This window comes from Syngnathus leptorhynchus, chromosome 16 (genome assembly GCF_054491065.1).
Source record: "Syngnathus leptorhynchus isolate UIUO chromosome 16, UIUO_Slep, whole genome shotgun sequence".
Lineage (NCBI taxonomy): Eukaryota > Metazoa > Chordata > Actinopteri > Syngnathiformes > Syngnathidae > Syngnathus > Syngnathus leptorhynchus.
In genome coordinates, this window is record NC_141210.1 from 5,359,143 (window position 1) to 5,378,341 (window position 19,199).

Below are 19,199 nucleotides of genomic sequence, written 5' to 3' on the forward strand. Positions count from 1 at the left end.
CGTGTGTGCACAATGGCATCATCGTCGCCAGCGTGAGCCGTCGTCGGCTTTTAACGCTCCGCTCGGCTTTTCCGCTACTCCGTCGCTCGAGCCTGGTAGCGTGACGTCTAATGGGCTTACTTCCGTCGGCCGTTTGGAACCCGGCTTGCTCCGGGGGGGGCGGGGGGGCTTGTGGAAGATTAGCCATGTTCAACTAATTGCGCTTAATTGCCACCAGTGGTGCTTGAAAGTTGTGGATCGGGATTATTGTATTGTTTGACCCAGGGTGTCTTAAAAAATGGGTTAAATGTTGCCTGGTGTATGAGAATGTTCAGGCACAACATGACACGTTTTAGAACATTTAGGCTTTGAGCCGTTCCCAAATAAAGCGCGGAGGCGCCAAATCTGTTGTGACAGACACAAGGCTTTAGCGTAATAAAGCATGAAATCAAATAAACTGCAGAGTGCAAAAAGGTCGAAACACGCTTAAGTCGGCCGTCACCTGAACGTGACCCCGCTAAGCTCCCAAATGAGACAGAAGCAAAAAATGTATTTCCCTCGCTGAGACGAAATAAAAGATTTTAGGGGCTGTTGAGCACTTACGAGCTTTCTAAATGATGACCTTATTCCGCCGCGCCGCCACCGATGAGACCCTCGGCGTCTTGGCGCCGCTCAGCTCGTCCTAGCCTTTCTTGCTTTCGCGTTCTTTTAAACTTCCTTTCAGTCCGATCATCTCCTCCCCTCCGGGCCCACTCAACTGTCCGCCTAAATGACGGTTGAGGATGAAGTCTTTGAATCCTCACGCAGTGTGCCAATTGTTGTTCACTTTCGCACACCCCCCACGCACCCCTCTGTGCTTTTCCCTCCTCTCTGTGCGTCCTTGAATGGACCCCAATGAAAGGAGAATGGCCGAGCAGTCCTAATTTGGATCGGCACTAAATGGTTGAACCACTGAGTGCGTGGCGCCCAATGAACACGTCATAAATCCGCTTAATGGCCAATATGACTCTATCATGCGACGAGACTGTTCATGCACTGCCAAAAGTGTAAAGCGGAGCAACCAAAAAGAACAAGGCTGCCAGAACTGCCCGTAAAAAGTGATCTACATAATCCAAATGTGTTGGAAACATCAGTACGGCACTAATATTAGTCATTCTTCGGCGAGGATCAAAAATACATGACAGTACGGTCATATTGTCTGTCTGCACGTGTTGCTGCAGTTTGTTTAGTCCATTATTAAAAAAGGTTATAGCAGCCCAAAATGGGTGCTAAATTATCATTAGCAAAAAGCCAAAACTACATGATTGTTTTGACCGCATAAGTTATTGTTCCATCCATTTTGGCTCCATCTACTACAAACAGCAACCATTCGGACTATCGGCATCCTCATTAAGGCACACTGCGACCTTCGATTTAATTTTGTCATTGTAACACCTACAGCGTGCACCTGACTGAGAATGAAAGGTACTGAAATGGATGAAAAAGTACTGGATGATAGAAGAAATCAAGGTTGACCTGAACATTCATGCATTAGAAAATAGCCTTCGCCACATGGCCTCTGGAGAAAAAGTCTCCTTAATCACACTATGACTCTTCGGCCGTCTTTCCTCTCACCACCTGATAAAGAACCGCTCCCGTAAAGCTTTTTCTGGTCAAACACACCTGCACACACACAAGCACCACCTGCTTACAACCACATTGTGCTCAAACACCCCCCCCCCCCTCCTCAACTCAAGCACCTCTAACCCAAACTGAGCTTCACCCGCACCACCTGCATCCAGCATCGCTCTCCTACGGTGCGGCCCTGCCCCCATCTTAAACAGTGTGACAATCAGCAGGTTGAATCGCACACCACACACATCAAATAAAAAGCAGAGGGTTTGACATGCCTTGGGATGGTGCATTGCCCATGCTGCGTCAAGGAGCGCTGCAGCCGTGACAGTGATCGCGTTTCCCCTTTCCTCGTTGCCGCCTCCTTTTTTGTTCCACGTAAAGGTCGCGCCTTCACCTCGCGCCGGCCGGGCTCCTGCTTCCAGTCGCTCCGCTCCCGCTTCCTTCCCCTTTTGTCCCTTCGCCCTCGCTCGGACTCCCTTTGCCGAGATGGCCGCGGTCCAGCGACGGCGCTCCCCGACAGCAGTGTGTGTGTGCGTGTGAATGTGTGTGCATGTGTGTGTGTGAATGTGTGTGCGTGTGTGTGTGTATGGGTGTGTGTAAGGGAGCGCCCTGGTGGGAGGTGGGGATAGGGTGGGGGGGGAAGCGAGTAAGAGAGAGAGAGAGTGTGTGAGAGAGCAAGAGAGAGAGGGAGGGGGCGTGCTCTTCAAAATTCTTAGGAGAGGGTGCATGCCGGTGCACAGAGCCTCAGCACACAGCTTGCGAAAGGAAGCACAAATGTTGATAATTTCACACGTTCCTCTCTCTCTGGCTCCCCTCTGTTTCCACATCAAGCATTGTACTTTCTCTCTTAAAGACACAGGCGCCACGATATGAGGTGCCAAGACATGACGCTCATTGAGCTCAAAGGCAGGGTGGGCAAAAAATGAAGATGCTGACAGTGGGCAAAGGCAATACACCAAAATCTGGGTAGAACACAGGGGACGGTTGCTCGAAATATAAAAAAGACAACACCAACTAATGGACGAGGCTGCGTCGGGGATCCGAGAGAGACGTGGCGCTGAATCGGCAGGGAAACCAGTGGAGGTGCACGTTCGCAAGCAATCACTCGGTTATTATGACTCAATATAATCCAAATGTGTCAAATGCTACATCAGCATTTTGGAACAAATAAAATGAGACAAAGGCAATTTCTCCGCCTTTGGAAGTAATATCAAAGCCTTCCTGCATAAATGGTGAACACCAGGACGGAGGCACGTGGGTGTCAAGTTAAATAACCAACACTCACACTGTTATTCATCACACCAGACGTGGGCGCTGACTCACTTCTCAATAAGCAATACTTTGGCAAGAACTGAACAAAGTGACTTAAAGCTGTTTAATTACACTCCCAGTTGAAGCCGACTGTCAGACTAAGAAAACCAAACAAAAAAAAAGAACCTAATTTTGCATTTTAAGAGTTTTGCCTAGTGGTAGAGTCTGTTTAGCTTGATGCTAACAATGCAAAACAATTAGCATCTATAGTCGCAGTTTGGTTTCAGAAGCAACAATGGACACAAACAGTGGAGCAACACATGTTGACCAATAATACTGTGAGAATGCACAAAATCACTGAAATATGCTACCTCAATGAATTCTATTTAAAAGGCACTGACGGAAATGTGGGATAAAGACATCCTGTTAATATTCCGCATCACATCAAGGCTAATAGATCTAAATATAAATATACATTTTTGCATGTTTTATTGTTGTAATAAAAAAATGTAAACAACAGGGGGTGTCTATAAGCTACAAGTGTCAACTGCTGTCAAACCGTTGGCAAATAACAATAAATAATAATAAACGAGCAGCGCCTATTTTGTTTGTTTGCCGCACACCATTGAAGGTAATAACCGGCGACTGAGGAAGAGGGAAAAAGTGAAATGTCAGAAGATGGCTAGATAAAAGCGGATGCGAGCCGATTCACGACCAGAACGGATGAATAATGGATGCTCACACCGCGCATCAATTACACAACACATACCAGTTTGTCCAGCACGTCCAGCTGGTCCATAGGCACCTTCCTTTCAGTCTGCAGGGACGTTCCTCGAAAAAGTAGGCCAAGCCAAAACATCCCTGCAAATGAGAGTTGTTGCATTAAATTGTTGCATTCACTGACTTGTGTTTAACTTGAGATGTATCGAGCATAAATTAGCAGCAATAACCCTTAAGGGCGCAGCTAGCGAGCATTCCCGTGGGTCATGAGCGAACGCAGCCCGGCAATGAACATCTCTCTGCGATAAAACATGATTAACTTCATAATTAGGTGGCTAACAAGAAACAAAATGTTGCTGTATTTCCAGCCTTTGGTTGCCTCACTCCCCAGCTGAGGCACTTTTTATCGGTCCATTTCATGGGATGTAAAGTAAGCAAACACCAAACACACGCAGCTTTATCTAGTGGCTCTGGTGAAACTGTACTTTAGATTTTATAGCAAAGAATGTCAAATAAATAATAATCAGCCGGGCATACACAGCGCTTTATTTAAAAACAAGGCCTCGTGTCTACGGTAAACAAAAGCTGGGTCGCAATTGTTTCTGTGGGAGCTCACTGCAACGATACAGTATTGAAAGCAAAAATTGAAACCCATATTTAAACCATATAGATATCCAATAAATTGAATATAATACACAATTGCGATCAAACTCAAAGAATGCTCAACACTCGCTGTGGCTTTTAAATGGTGCATATTGCACGCTGGCCGTTAAAAGTGCAATTTTATTTCCCAGCATGCACTTTAGATAATATAACTGCCATGAAATTGCACGCTGCTTTATGCCGGTTTATTTTCTTCTCCTTGGCATGCGTGTGCGTTGTAGCGGTTTGAACCTCCCCGAGGAAATGAGTCAAAGCAAGCGTTAACTGACAACTAACAAAAAAAACCAAACAGCAATTACTCCACGACTACAATACATTTCTGCCATGGCGTGAAACCAAAAGGCCTCAGTCCACTGCCAATCACCTGCTATGGCCTGTGTTGCCATGGCTACGTGAGCGGCTGGAGATGACTTGCCTTTATGTTATGGCCAATGGTGGACTCGCGGACTCCGCACATCGTGTGAGCGTGTATGTTAGCGTGTGTGCGTGTGGGTGTTAAGGACAAGGCACGACGCTGAGCACCTTCTGTGCTTTTTCTGCAAGCCAAACAAATGCATGTCACCCTGCAAGCTATACAGCAACTCTTAACATTGGCAGAAATGGTTGCCGTTTGATCTTAAAAGACATTTTGGGAATATGCTGTGGTATGAATATTTGTGACATCTCACAGAAAGATCCCCACCCCGAAAAGGTCACGCAAGGGAAGCAGAGTGTGACGCTGCATATCTTTTCGGATTAATTTAGATTCTCCTCGGTGGTCAAATTGATCCGGAGTGATGTGTACTGTCCTACAATTGTCATGTTTGAGAAGAGGCCTAGCACTGTACCTGCTGAAAAGGACCCTCAGCAACACTCTGCCCACTGCTCTCTTTTCGCAGTGTGGCGCTCTATAAATACATAGGGTGGCGTTTCCAAGGTAACAACTCTTTGGAGGATTGGCCACCTGAAATACAGACAGAGCGAGAGAAGGAGGGTGAGCGGTCTGCAGGAGAGGGGGGGAACAAAAGCATAGATCATCTGTACAGTATAGTTCAGTACATTGAGTGCACATGTGAAAATGTATTTTTGTGTAACTGGCATGGTGAGTCAGCAGAGTTGCATGAATTCAAAATCTTGTTTTTTCTGGGGGGGGGGGGGGGGGGCTATAATTTTGGCTATTCAGCTACATCCTACTGGGCAGTGGTGAGTTGCATTGGCGCTGATCTGGGGCCCCCAAGTATTTAGGAGGACCCATGTGAAGACCCTTACCCTCTCCTCCGGACCCTCAAAGGGGGGGAGGGGGGGGAAGTCTGGGCATCTCTAATCTACAGAACCCTTGTTAACTTCATCTAGAACTGTGATGGCGGTACGCGGGCTCCCCCTGGTGGTATGCAAAAGGCATAGCGTTAGTGTACTATTTTTCTCTCTGCTTCAGTGAAGCAGCACTAAAATGTATTAACACCACAAGATGGCGCAACTCCCTCGAATTGATTTTCAACATGGCCACGTTATGGTGGAAGAAGACAAATTATTTTCATATTAACATGACCGTCAAAACATATTCTTGCAGATTGACGCCAGTCTTTCAAGAAAATACTACACAAATAATTCCAAGAGTAAATATTTCCAGAAAATTGGCACCTCTATAAATTGATCTCAAACTATCCTCATGATTCTTTTGAATTTCCTTAATGCTGGCTCGGCTCCCCGCAATGTTTTGTTTATTGTAGCGGTGATGTTGGCGGCAGGTAAACGAGCCGCCCCCCCTGCAGCGGCATCCACCTGGGTGGCGTTCATTGACTGTGGGAGGGCACCTCAACTCAAAGTGGAGAGCGACTGCAGTGAGAACGATTGATACGTCACCCTCCTGCATCCCACCTCCCCCCCTCCCTCCCGCCTTAAAGAGGCGAGCCGGCCAACACGGCACGGGCTTTCTCCTTGGGCAGAATCAGCGCGATGAAGAGCAGAACCGAGCCGGCAACATGCGCTCTAGGCTCCCGCGGACCGCCTGCCTACTGCGCCTGGTTGCACTCTGCATCATTCTGTCGCACAGCGCGGCTTACTTTGGGTCAGCAAACTTTTTCACTTGTTGCTTTCCAAATGTTTCTAGAGAGACTAAATGAGAAATGCACGTGTTAAATGTGCATTTGGAATTTTATTTGGCACAAAATGATCTCCTTTTGGTCGCAGCTTGAAGGGCACGCACTTTGTTGCTGTTGTGGTTGTTAGTTTTGTTGCTGTTGCGTTATCATGCGGAGCGTTTAACTTTGATTTATAATTTGTTGTCTTGAAGAGTGATTCCAATTCTATTTTTTGTGTTACGTACGTGTCTTTAGATGACTTATGTTGTAAACTGGCATCATGGCAAAATTAAATTGAACTGAAGCTTTGAGTATAAATTGAGCATGCTCTAAGTCAACTTTGTACAAGTGAACATGATCACAATATAGTAATACAAAAACGCTTTCGTTATTTTCACTTTATAAAAATATATCATTTGAACAAATCCAATCAGTGCAATAAGTCAATAAAGGTTTTAGCTAGTAAATGAAAGTATTTGTGCAAACCTAATTATAAGTCTAAAAGAAGCAAGCTATTTTGTCAAGTGAAAATATTTCAACAAAATGACATTGATTCTGATCAATAGAATTCCTTGTTTCATGGCTTTTTCAACCTGAAAATATTTTATCTAAGTGTATGACACTAATTCTAAAGCTTTTTTTAATGTCAAAACATTTTAAATTTAATAATACTTATTATTGATTGTGCTGTAATATAAAAACATGATTTGTTACTGAGATTTTTTAATTTAATAAACTGATCATGTTACTTTGATTATTAATATAAAACCATGTTTTTAGCATTTTCTATTACTTGACTGGATGATACTTAGTGATTACAGACTGTGTTTAGTATCTGAATGTTGTTGTTGTTTTTTATAAACAAACATACCTGTGTAGTTCAGCCTTTTTTTTTGTGTCCACATCTAGGCTGACAGGGCGGGAGCCCCTGGTCTTCCTGCCCGGCCACTTCTCCAACGAGCCGGCGACAGTCAAGGCTCATCTGAAGCAGTGCGAGCAAATGGTGCTTTCCCGGCGACAGAAGAGGCTGTGCCGACGCGAGCCCGGCTTGGCCGAGACCCTGCGCGAGTCGGTGCGCCTCAGCCTGCTGGAGTGCCGCTACCAGTTCCGCAACGAGCGTTGGAACTGCAGTCTGGATGGCCGGGGGAGCCTCTTGAAGAGAGGTAGGGAACCTGTGACCTTGTGAGAACATTGTGGCGTCTCTTCTTCTCCTTATCACTCACAAGGATAGACACCTGAAGAGGACATAAGACATTAAACACTCATGCAACAATCCGGGCGGGCCGCAATATTAGGTTACTAGGGCGGGGGAAAAAAAAAACAGATTTGATTCTGAAAATCGTTTTTCCCGTACACAAACTTATAATTCGTATCTTATACTACCTCCTACTACTTAAAGTATTTGTATGACTTCGATTTTAGTAACCTTTTTAGTCACTCAATTTTAGTAACCTTTCAGATGTTTTACGGTTAACCAATCAATCAGCGATCACGTTGAGTTGAAAAGAACATGTTCGTGCAGCTGCGAGTTGAGCCTGAATCAAACACCACTACGACATCTGCATATCAACATGTGGGCTAGATGAACAGGTCAGCAAGGAAGTAATGAGGGAGTGAGGATGCCAACAAATGGCGGCCGTGGTAGTGGTGGCGGCGGCGGAGACCTCTGAAGTCCTGTGTGGTTATTTTTATCCGCCAGGAAAAGCGGCCGATTCCCAGAGGAAGAGGGTGGCGCGATTGCCTACTTTCATGTGGGAAAAGGCTGCGTCTTAGTCAAAATAATAATTAATTGGATCAAAATAGACACGCCGGGCCGATATCTCAGGGACCACGCAAATAACAGAGTGTGACACGGAGAACACGGGTCAGAGGAGGATGATACAATGACATGACAACACGGCCAACGCTTTTGAAACATTTGGGCTTGCAAATTTATTCAAAGGTATTCGGGATTTCTGAAGTGTTTAGCGCTATGACCAAAATCGCTAGCTGACTAGCTAGCACGCTAACTCTGCTTCAGCAAAATACTAAATGTGTTTGGGGTTTTTGCCAATATGAAGGTGAAAACTGCTGGCTATGGTGGGGCACTTTTTGACATGCCCCTAGTGCAAAAATCGCCTCTGAAGCTTTTCACTCTGGTTCATTCCAGCCTTCAAAGAGACGGCCTTTCTCTTGGCGGTTTCGTCGGCGGCGTTAACCCACGCCCTCGCCAAGGCGTGCAGCTCGGGCCGCATGGAGCGCTGCACCTGCGACGACTCGCCCGGCATTCAACACCGGGAGGCTTGGCAATGGGGGGTGTGCGGCGACAACCTCAAGTACAGCACCAAGTTCCTCAAGAGGTTTCTGAGCCAGAAGAGGGTCAGCAAGGACTTGAGAGCTCAAGTGGATGCCCACAATGTCAATGTGGGAATTCGGGTGAGTACGCAGCGCCTCCCAAAAAAAAATTATTTCTTCTTAACTCTACCTGCACCATGAGAAGACTTGGTTTTAAGTCAGTAAGACTAGAGCCGGAGCCAGGTGTTCTCAGACATGATAAAGCTTGCTGTGCGGGCTGGCTACAAATTAAAGGTCTTATATCGCAGAGGGAGCGACTTTAACCACGGCCTCTTTTTTAATATACGAGCGAGCCATTTTTTTTCCTCGTACTAAATCACTGCACTCACCATAAATCCCGCCTAATGTTGGTAACCACCACTGTGGCGCTCTGAGATAGACAAGAAACGCCCGAGGGTCTTTCACCCATGAAACCAAAACAAAAAAACAGGAAGAAACAAGGGCAGCTAACTTATCTGAGTTGACTGTTTTCCTGACTTTACGCCGATGTGGTCTGAGAAGAGAGCATGGCCCCCTCCAGCCACCCACCCATCTCTCAGTAATAGTACTCACAAGCCCCCCCTGAGGGTTTCATACCTGCAGAGGGAGGAACTAAGCAGAACTTTTCGACCCCAAAGTACCCCGGGGCCTGTCAGACTAACCCCCGTGCTATCTGACCTGTCTCTGGCCCTCGCCAAGACAGATGGCTGAGTGATGGAGCGAACAAATCAGGGGTACCCCTCCATGTTCTAGTTTTGTTTTGGGGGGGGGGGGGGGGCGGTTGGTTGAAATTGGTTACATGAGCAGCTCGGAAAGGGAGGTGGAGAGATTCCAGCATTTGCAACACGGGTCCCGCCACGCCTCGGGCTCGAGGAACGAGACATCCGAAGTAGACAGTACTAGTCGTAACAGAGCCCGAGCTGTCCGGGTGAGAGATGTGAGCCAAATGAAATACGACAGTTGCCCTCCATCCATTATGTTAGAGTTTCTAGCGAGTGAAGCAGAAACATTCTGAGAAGGTGCAGCCGACCGCCTTCAGGAAACCGTCCGCCTTCGTGCAGATAGACCTCCCAGATAAGAGGCCAGGTAATGAATCAAAGCCAGAGAACTGACATCTCTGTTTTTTTTTGTCTACCCCCCTTCTCGCGCTGTCTGTCCAAGGCGGTAAAGAGCGGCCTCAAGACCACCTGCAAGTGTCACGGGGTATCCGGCTCCTGCGCCGTACGGACTTGCTGGAAGCAGCTGTCCCCGTTCCACGACACGGGCCGGCTGCTCAAGTACCGCTACGACACAGCCATGCGGGTTCTCAGCGTCACCAATGTGGCGACCGGCGAGAGCGAGCTAGCGGGACCGCGTCGCCACAGCCAGAGTCTCCGCACCACCGACTTGGTCTACCTGGAGGAGTCGCCCAGCTTTTGCCGGCCCTCGCGCTACTCGGCGGGCACGGGCGGACGCTCGTGTGCCAAAGACACCAGCTGCCAGAACCTGTGCTGCGGCCGCGGCTACAACACGGCCATGCGCCTTACCAGCCTTTCCTGCCACTGTCAGGTGCGCTGGTGTTGCCACGTCGAATGCCAGACGTGCGTCCGTGAGGAGGAGGTGTACACCTGCAAGAGCACATAGCCCTCGGGATCCTCCGGAACACTGAGCTATCCCGGGAATGTGGCAGAAACTTATCAAAGCAGCCACATACAGTATAAACATGGCTGAACTTTGACAGCCGACGGACGTCTAATGGCACATTTTGGGACATGTCCTTGCCCTTTGTGCAAGATCGAATGTTTGCCAATTAAGGCCCTAACAACTTTGTATTTAATTCATCATTCAAAAATCCCAAATGGAGAGTGTAGCGTGTGGCTACCGCGTTAGCTACGTGACAACAGTGTAAATCGCGTCGATTGTAAACAACAATGGAGGACACCAAAGATTTGACGGTTTTTTCTTTCTTGACACATTTTGGTTGTTTTGGTGTTCTAAAAACCTTTACCCATCTGAAAGAGCTTAATGCAATGCAGACATTTAAGGCTTAACATATAATAAAAAAATAAATAAAAAAAAAATAAAAAAAAACAAGACTGGTGAATATTTTTGCTGCATTTTAAAAAGCAAATTAAGTTAAGTCATTTTTTTTGCATGGTAACTGATCCCAATTGACACAATTTGGTTAGTTTGCCAATTTCCATTACCCAACGACACGCTATTTTGCGGTAATTTCCCCCCCAATATTCTGTATCCAAAGGGTACATCACACAGGATAGCCCATTTTATGAGAAATAAAAGCATTTGTTTCACCAGGTTTATGATGGCATAATAAAGCACCCTTGATTTTGGGATTTTCACGCAACTCAGCACATTTTCCCAATGTGCCGGATACACTGAAAATTCCAAATGAGCATTTCAATCAGGTACTGTTAATCTTTTTAATGTATCTGATTTACTATTGCTGCTTTTTTTTTTTTTTGTAGTTTACGCTCTGAATGAACCTACCTGTCTGTCTTTCACGTCTGCTGTATTTTTATTTTGGATGGCAATTGAGGGTTAAAAGCACTTACTGCACTGGTTATGTGCAGTATAGTATATATAAAAAAAAAAAAAAAAAAACACACAGTAGGGAGTTTTTCAAAAAGATCACTGGAGGACATTGTCACTGCGTGCATGTACAGGAAGATTATTGAAAACCACGCAGGCTTTTCAGTTGCTCTTATGGAAATGTTTATGGAAATTTTTGTATGGAATGAATGTGTGCCTACAGAGGGGAACTAAAGGAGGTTAACAATGTGGGGATCAAAAACAACCACGCTTTTAAGTTTCAAATTAGCCCAGAGAATCATTTTGTTTTTGTTTAAAGTGTAATTTAGCACATATTTACTGTAAACGCTTTCAAAGTGGCTCCGTAATTGGCCTCCCTATTTTTCCCTCCCAGTTGCAAATTAAGTGTCCATGTGTGCAGGTCAAAAGAGCCCAAAAAGCCTGTGAGACTTTAAAGAACATCAGGGCTCATATTGTTTTCTACCTCCTTTTTTTTGGGGCCCAAAGAGCATGCCCATTTATGGGTGTTATATTCTCATTGAGATAGTCAGTCTTTTGAAATGTTTGTGTCTTTTGAACCTGGTAATATATCTCCCACATGTCAAAAGTGTTTATTTAAAGCAAACAAATAAATGGACAAATGTTTGTAAGAGACCGGTGTCAGCGATGTCAATGACGTACGTTAGCATTAGCAATTTTGGCGTATCGACAGGTGTTGTGCCTTTGGCCATCTGCAGCGTGATGATGATGATGATCGCAACCAAGACGATAACGCTGAGGAATGCCACAAATAAACACGTAGAGTCGACCCGGCCGTTTACGCGCGTGAATCACAAACTTTGTTATTGTTTTTTTTATGAGCTTTTGATGTCGCTCTCAAAAGGCAGTGATTACGCGCTATTATTCCTCGTTAGAACTTCGACAAGGGCCCGCTGTAATAAGTGGAGCTAAGACAAATTGTTCTCTATTAGCACAATAGCTAACCATATTTGTTCTTGCCGACAGACCAAACACAACTGATTCCTCCAAATGAATCTGTATATGATAATAATGTTGTATAAACATCCCTTGCGGAATTGATGCACTTCCATTGGCTCATACTGAGGCCTATCTAGTTTTACTACTCATAATAATAAGAATAATATTAATGTAACAACAACAATAATCATAGTAATAATAATAATAACTTGGATTTATATAGTTCTAATGAGAAACACCAACAATTCGGGTTAGCAAAAATGGTTCACACCAATTAGGGCTTTAACGAACTCGAGAAAATAGACTAGATATGAAAATATATGTTATGTATCATTATAACAATTTAATATTCAACCCTTCCCTTTGAAGCTGTTCCTTGCAACCAACATAATTCATTTCCCCTTTCTTCAAAGATGAAAAGTCAGAAAGCACCTGAATGCGTCATTCTTCTCGCCGGTGCCGAGGTTAAACAAGTTCACAGACTAGCCCACTAGACAAGTGGATCACTGCATTATAATATCTCAAATCAATATTTAACTTAAATCGACGTGACTGGTGGATAAGGAAGGAGATGGGGGGGCATTTTTTTTTTTTTTTTTTTGCTGTTGTCGGACATCAAGGAGGAAAACGAGGATGAGGGGTAGAGACCCCCACGCGGCAAACACACAAACACGCAGACACACACACTTTCCCCATGCTGCTTGTTGTTGTTGTTTTATAATGAACTCCTAAAGCCTTCATTTCCCTTCTACAACCCGAGCCAAGAGGGCGCTTCGGAGTCTACCACGGGATTCGCACGCACAAGCCCCCGGGGGTGGTGGCACTGAATGGGGGTGGGAGGGGGTTAGACGTGGCCTTGCGATGCAATATCAATGTCTGCGTGTGTATGTGTGTGCTTGACATCATGCAGGTGAAAATAGAAACAGGTTTTTGCATATGTGTGTGCACACCTGTGGTCACCTCAGCAGGAGGGCAGGTGATATGTGAGAGGGCGTGTTTGTATTTAGGTTCTTCAGTGCGGGCGTGCGGCTAGGCTATGCTAGGCTAAGCCACGGCCAAAGCCGCTGACTGTATTTTCTCTAAATTTGTTTCATGTCATTCAGCTTCAGTGGGTCCGTCAAGTTACTCTTGTTCTGCATAATACTGTAAAAGCGTATTTTCTCGCCGTAGCATTGCTCGGAGGTTGATACGTGACTTATTTATGTGTGGGCGGCTCAGCGAGGCGTGCAGGTTTGTTCGACGCTTTGGCTCAAGGACACAAAGCCTTGGTTCCTCATCTGTAATTGGAACCTTGAAGCCTCGGGTGAGGGGGGAAAGACAGAAAAACACCTAAAACCTAACCGAGACTTCCACCTCGACAAGTGCTTGATAGCCTCAGTGCTAATCCCAACAGCGGACCGCGGCGGGAGAATTAAAGTGTAACGTTGACGTGTTTAAGAAAAAAAACAAATGGTGGGGGGGGAAAAATAACAGGAAAATTACAGACACAGTCCACAGAATACAGCATTGGGCAGGAATTTAGGAATGAGTAATGCAATTGCTCAACCCACAACATGAACATGCACTGCCTCGGGCCATGACAAGGTTGAGTGCATACCTCCATTGGAGGAAGGGAGGGGGGGGGGGGGGGGGGGGGGGTGACAAGGTGGGTGGTGTTTTGGGGCGCTGGGTCAGGTATGGTGGCTGACGAGGTCGTGCACTTACAAAAAAAAAAAAAAATCATAATTTTCCAAGAATCACAACAAACATCCACATATTAAAGTGAAGAATAATTGAGACCGAATCTCTTCTCAAAAGATAATTAAATTGTAAATAATATACATAATATACAGTATATACATACAAATGTGTACACATACATACATACAGTCCATATATTGTACACAAATATATATGAGAAAATTAAAACAATAACACTCATCTTTTTATTCAATTGAAAATAGGTTCAAAAGGATTTGCAAAGAATAACCACATCCACTCAATGTATCCTCCTCAAAAAGACAGACTCAACCGGATCTATTTTACAAACATAACCAAATGCTCTATTCTTCTATATTTCCCACGACATGGATGCTCTGGAGAGTTTATGATGACCATACAGGCACACAAATTTACACACACGCCGTATGACAACTGTACCATATACGGCAGGGAAATCCTGGGAAAGCAGTTCCCATGCCGCTGCTCTTGCACACCTGCAGCAACAACAACAAGACGGCCGGTATCGTCGGACAAGATAACGCTTTTGTGCGCTTTCATAACTCACTCCCTGCGCCGTGCTACTCCTCTCAACTACTCACTGGCTTAGTCACAAGCCTCCATTACAACCAATACCAACGCATCCCGCCATCAACACTGTCCAAGAGGGGAAAAACACACTGATAAAAGGAAGAGGAAGACCTTGTGTCTGGAATGTTGGCGACACAATCGTGTTGTCAGTTGGGCCGGGCCACTTTATACGGTATAGACGCAAAATTAAAGGGCTCTATCAATATTGTATATGCTTTGATTCAATTGAAAGAAATTGATCCCAAAATATTTTTGTCATGCGAAGTGATGTCGAAGCTGCTCCTAATATTTTGACCGTCGCACGTAGCTCAATGCTCGACGGGAATTGAGATGCCGAGGGTAAAAGGGCAGACGTTTTATCTAGCGAGGGAGTTCAGTGTTGTGTTGATGCTGACCGTTTACATCCTACTGCGAGCCGACAAGACCACAGGACTCGCTCTACCGTAGATAAAGAGAAGCATAAACTGCACACAAAGACACCATGTTTGTTGCAACTGGAGATAGGTAACTCCATATTGTTTTATGTATGTTAAACTATTTTGTTATCTGGAATGGATTGATTAAATGTACATGATTTCCAATGAGAAATACGGCTTCAATTTTTTGCAGGCTTGAGGTTGAGTCGTTTTTTGGAACAGATCATGAAAACATAATTAATATTGTGCCTACCAGTGTGAGTGCGTGTGTAGCTAAGGGAAAGCCTGAACCTGAGCTGTCAAGCAACCATCTCTCAAGTGTCACAGGTGGTGTAGCCACAGGGCCGTGCGTGTGCGCATAGAAGTGAGTGCATGTGACTGACAGCTCGACGTGATGGTCTCAGCCGCTGTCGGAAGGAGGGAGAGCCGATCAGCTCAATCAGAAAATGACTCACCCGTTTTTTCCCCAGCAGAACTCCAGTCGGCCCGGGCCAGGCTAGGTTCTGACAGGCCCCGTTTTTGCTCTCATTCAGCGTCTCGTCACAGCGGCTTCAAAGTGGAGTCGATGGTCTCCCTCAGGGGGGAAATGAGAAGATCAGTATGCCTTTAAAAAAATGAGTGGTATCCAAAAAATTGTGGCGCCGAAGGCCTTTTTTCCCTCCTCCTCCTCTTATAATTGTCTTCTTTACTTCAGTCAGTTTCTTTGACTAGTAATTGTGGGGTTATGATCTATTACAGTGACTGGCAAACTTCCTTTTCTTACCCTTAACATCTCAGAGAAATGTATCTAACACTAGAAAATTATTATAACACTTTTTTCAACTTGAGTGCTTTTTTCTCATTAAGTCTCTATTTATTTTTAAAATATGTAATTAACATGATCAATTTATTTCACATTATATTTGGCATTATATATCTTTGCTGCTGGCTTGGACAATGCATTAAAGTGACTCAGGTACCAAATTTGGTGTTCACCCAAAATAAGCCCGAATCAGAAGTAGGTAACTTTAGCAGATGTGCAACGCTAAACTGACGAGTTTTCTTGCAACTAATGGAGGCCGAACATGGCATCCAGTGCCTTCTTCAAGTGCATCTCTGTCTTGCTCCGGAATGGAACCAACTTCTCTTTAGCAACCAGTCCCGATTTCAACGTCGATCCCAATGCTTCCCAAATCAAAATGGTAGATTGTTAAAGGCAGACGTTTTGATACAATGCATCACAATAAATGGAGGACAAAAAAAATCGGCTTCCTTGGTGGAGGTAAGGTGCGATGAGATACCTTGAACACACCTGCAGTCTGGACAGTTGCTTGTGCCCGTGGTGCACAGGTGTGGAGGCAAAGCAGTAAGCTCATCTCATCCTTTCCTCGGGGGCTGAAAGATAAAGAAAGACAGAGCGACTGAAAGAAAAGAACCCCGCGACCTTGAGACGAGGGGGGGGGGGGTGAACACTCCCATGTGGACCTCAGCGAGTTGACAAAGGCCTTCATTTGACGCTTCCCTACGCCGCAGGGGGATGTGTTATGACAACCGAGTAAAAAAAAATAAAAAATAAAAGGGGGGGAGCAAGAAGTGGCATGAATGCATCTCCTGAGTTTTTGACAGTTTCATTGCCTGGAGATACACGCAGCCATCAAGTCAAGCACCATCTGTCTGGCTCCACTTGTTGATGGCTGTGCCCGATGAGGTAAACAAATATTAAAAAGAGGAGCTTGTAAGAGCTCGTTCATAGATTTCACTGGAATAATTAACTCCCTTGCCTTAAAATTAGCTGACAGGATGATGGAGGACGAAGATGATTGGAGTGCGGTTTTGGCTTGGGAATCAGTTTTCCACCTGAGGAGCAGTTGTGAAATGTCTGTTGGGAAGTCCCATCATTGAATACGTTCACAAACTGCTCCAAGACAGTGCTGTGGTTGTAAGCTTACCCCACCTTTAGGAAACATTAGGCCAAACAGGGCTATCTTGACACCTCATCTTAAAATGGCGCGTCTCTTTATTACCAGACAGCTCAGCTAGCTCGAGGACAAATATCAAATGATTCTTTCTCGTCATGTTAAACTGTCGTAAGCCATTGTTTAAACCCCAACAAAGCTTCCTTTACACTTGAGAACCAAATAAAACATACATAAATACTATTTAAACGCTAAAAACCGCGCTTCGCTTCAACTATGTAGTTACCTTTCCAAGATGGCGGCAGGGTATGTTCGCGCTTCTTCGGCGCCACTCATCAATTTCCGTTTTAACGTGACGTCACTGCATTTCCGCTTCCCCACTTCCGTACACAAATGCTGATGACGTGTGCTTTCCTTCAGCGCTACCTCGAACTAGCTAACTTTTCTCTCCTTAGTTGCACGCCGAGGAGCGATAAAGACAAAAAGATATACGTTTATAAATTTATAAAAACAACAAAATAAGCTAGGACCTCGGCAAGTGGCTGTCGAAGATGGAGACGCTTTACCACCAGACAAATAAGTGAGTAACTTGGAAATACTCATCTGATTAGCTAACTAGCTAGCCATTTGCTTAAATTCTACTTTCGATTAGGCACATCCAGGAGGTGCAGTCGCTTATGGGGAATCTGGAGAGAACAGATCGCCAGTCAGTTCACTGTGAGTATTTATTACAGAAGCTACAGTCACACTTTGATGTATTCAGAGTAAGCGACATCCAGTGTGTGTTTGTACACGTGTATTCCTTCCTGTTCTCCTTTTAAAGGCTAATTAATGTCCATTCTGCACGCACTTCTTGTTATGACTGCCCGTGCTTGATTCTTTTGTGTGCTTGGTGATCAGTTTGGAACAGGAAACTTGCAGGGCTGGGTTCTTTTTCAAAGATAAGGGTGGGAAGTTTGCAACAACCAACCCATCAAAAACAGTAAATTGGAAGAATACGCAAGACGCAAATGTGATAACCACTGATTAAGTACAATATGACGACAATAGCAACAAAAGACTGTGTAGTCAGCTTAAGAAATGTGACCTGAATTCAGATTAGTCTGAATTGTCATTGATTTATACTGTGTCCATTGCTCTACAAATGCAGCCCCTCAATTTGATCTAATACAACGGTTGTCTTATCTTACTGTTCAGTGTTAGAGAATGAAATTCATGCTCGAATTGAGCAGATCTTCAACCACTTAGAGCGTCTGGAAATCCTGGCCAATAAGGAGCCGCCCAACCGCCGCCAGAATGCCAAATTGTGAGTTGGGCGAGTCACCTCCTCAGAGTGGAAATCATAAAAAATGATTATCTTTGACAAGTGTTTTGCTCCCACTCGAAAAGGCGTGTGGACCAGCTCAAGTATGACGTCCAGCATCTTCGCACCGCCTTGCAGAACTTCCAGCACAGACGTTACACTCATGAGGCCCAGGAGCGAGAACGGGAGGAACTCATGAGCCGGACCTTCACCACCAATGTCAGTGGCGCCCATTGTAATAAAAATAAAATAAAAGCTGGAAACACTCGTAGAATGATTGTGATTTCCACAGGATGCAGACACCTCCATCCCCATCGACGAGACGCTGCAGCTCAACACCAACCTACACAACGCACACAGAGGCATGGACGACCTGCTGGGAAGCGGAAGTGGCATCCTCAACGGGCTGAGAGATCAAAGATCTTCGCTCAAGGTAAGCGCATAAGCCCTTTGGGAAGATGAAAAGCTAAGATGTGGAAGGTACAGTTTAGGAAGCAAAAATCCTGGATGGAAAGTAAGGAGTCTGTTTTTGTTGCCAGGGCACCCACAAGAAGATGCTGGATGTGGCCAACATGCTGGGCCTGTCCAACACGGTGATGCGTATCATCGAGAGACGAGCCACCCAGGATAAGTGGATCATGATCGGAGGGATGCTGCTCACGTGCATCTTCATGTTCCTGGTGATACGTTATCTGGGATAAACTGAGAAACACCCACGGACACAGATATTTTTTTACTTGTGCCATCACGGTTGTCATTGATTCACCTTCCTAACAGTATTCCACCCCTTTGGACCCACTCCTTTGATATACAAGCTGTTCTGAAATGTATATTTAAAAAAAAAAATGTGTAAGACAAATATACGAGTAACAAGCGACCTGGTTGTTTTGAGGATTAAAATGTGACAGTCTTAAATTGAGGTAAAAGGTTAAACAATTGTACAGCTCATTTTTGTGATTTACAGTTGCATCTAGTCTCACTATGTGAGTGATTTAATTCTTTTAAATAAAACTTGTATGATTCCCTCGCTTGTCTTATTTTAATTACATCTAGACTTAAAATATTTTGCCTATAGAGTGCCAACAATATCGCTATTCTAAGGAACAATACTACCACCTACTGGCAACATTGGATATCTGCCACTGAGTTGTCGGTAGCCATTGAATTATTCCAAAAATCAAAACAAAAA

The 19,199-nt window shown here is 44.9% G+C and overlaps 3 protein-coding genes across 15 annotated transcripts in view; 2 read left to right on the forward strand and 1 right to left on the reverse strand.

Moving 5' to 3' along the window:
- The window catches only part of LOC147044338 (SRC kinase signaling inhibitor 1-like), a 58,648-nt gene extending 41,416 nt beyond the window's left edge, over positions 1 to 17,232 (reverse strand). For 5 of the 13 annotated variants that reach the window (XM_085934762.1, XM_085934765.1, XM_085934764.1 and 2 more), the window contains exons 1-6: positions 16,994 to 17,231; positions 16,093 to 16,186; positions 15,268 to 15,386; positions 7,159 to 7,522; positions 5,055 to 5,170; positions 3,614 to 3,705 (exon numbers count right to left, since the gene is read on the reverse strand). The gene's annotated coding sequence lies outside the window, so the exon portion shown is untranslated. Of the gene's footprint in view, positions 1 to 3,613; positions 3,706 to 5,054; positions 5,171 to 5,475; positions 5,591 to 7,158; positions 7,523 to 15,267; positions 15,387 to 16,092; positions 16,187 to 16,572; positions 16,911 to 16,993 lie in introns of those variants that run through there. The other 8 variants (XM_085934763.1, XM_085934761.1, XM_085934757.1 and 5 more) reach the window with 7 other exon arrangements.
- Positions 6,158 to 11,832, forward strand: wnt9b (wingless-type MMTV integration site family, member 9B). Its single transcript, XM_085934768.1, has 4 exons — positions 6,158 to 6,274; positions 7,197 to 7,450; positions 8,437 to 8,702; positions 9,762 to 11,832. The coding sequence occupies exons 1-4, from the start codon at positions 6,189 to 6,191 to the stop codon at positions 10,221 to 10,223; spliced, it is 1,068 nt and encodes a 355-aa protein (XP_085790894.1). The 5' UTR covers positions 6,158 to 6,188; the 3' UTR covers positions 10,224 to 11,832.
- On the forward strand, positions 17,066 to 19,037 carry gosr2 (golgi SNAP receptor complex member 2). Its single transcript, XM_085934772.1, has 6 exons — positions 17,066 to 17,287; positions 17,360 to 17,424; positions 17,905 to 18,013; positions 18,097 to 18,229; positions 18,303 to 18,443; positions 18,550 to 19,037. The coding sequence occupies exons 1-6, from the start codon at positions 17,259 to 17,261 to the stop codon at positions 18,709 to 18,711; spliced, it is 639 nt and encodes a 212-aa protein (XP_085790898.1). The 5' UTR covers positions 17,066 to 17,258; the 3' UTR covers positions 18,712 to 19,037.
- The last annotated feature ends 162 nt before the right edge of the window (positions 19,038 to 19,199 follow it).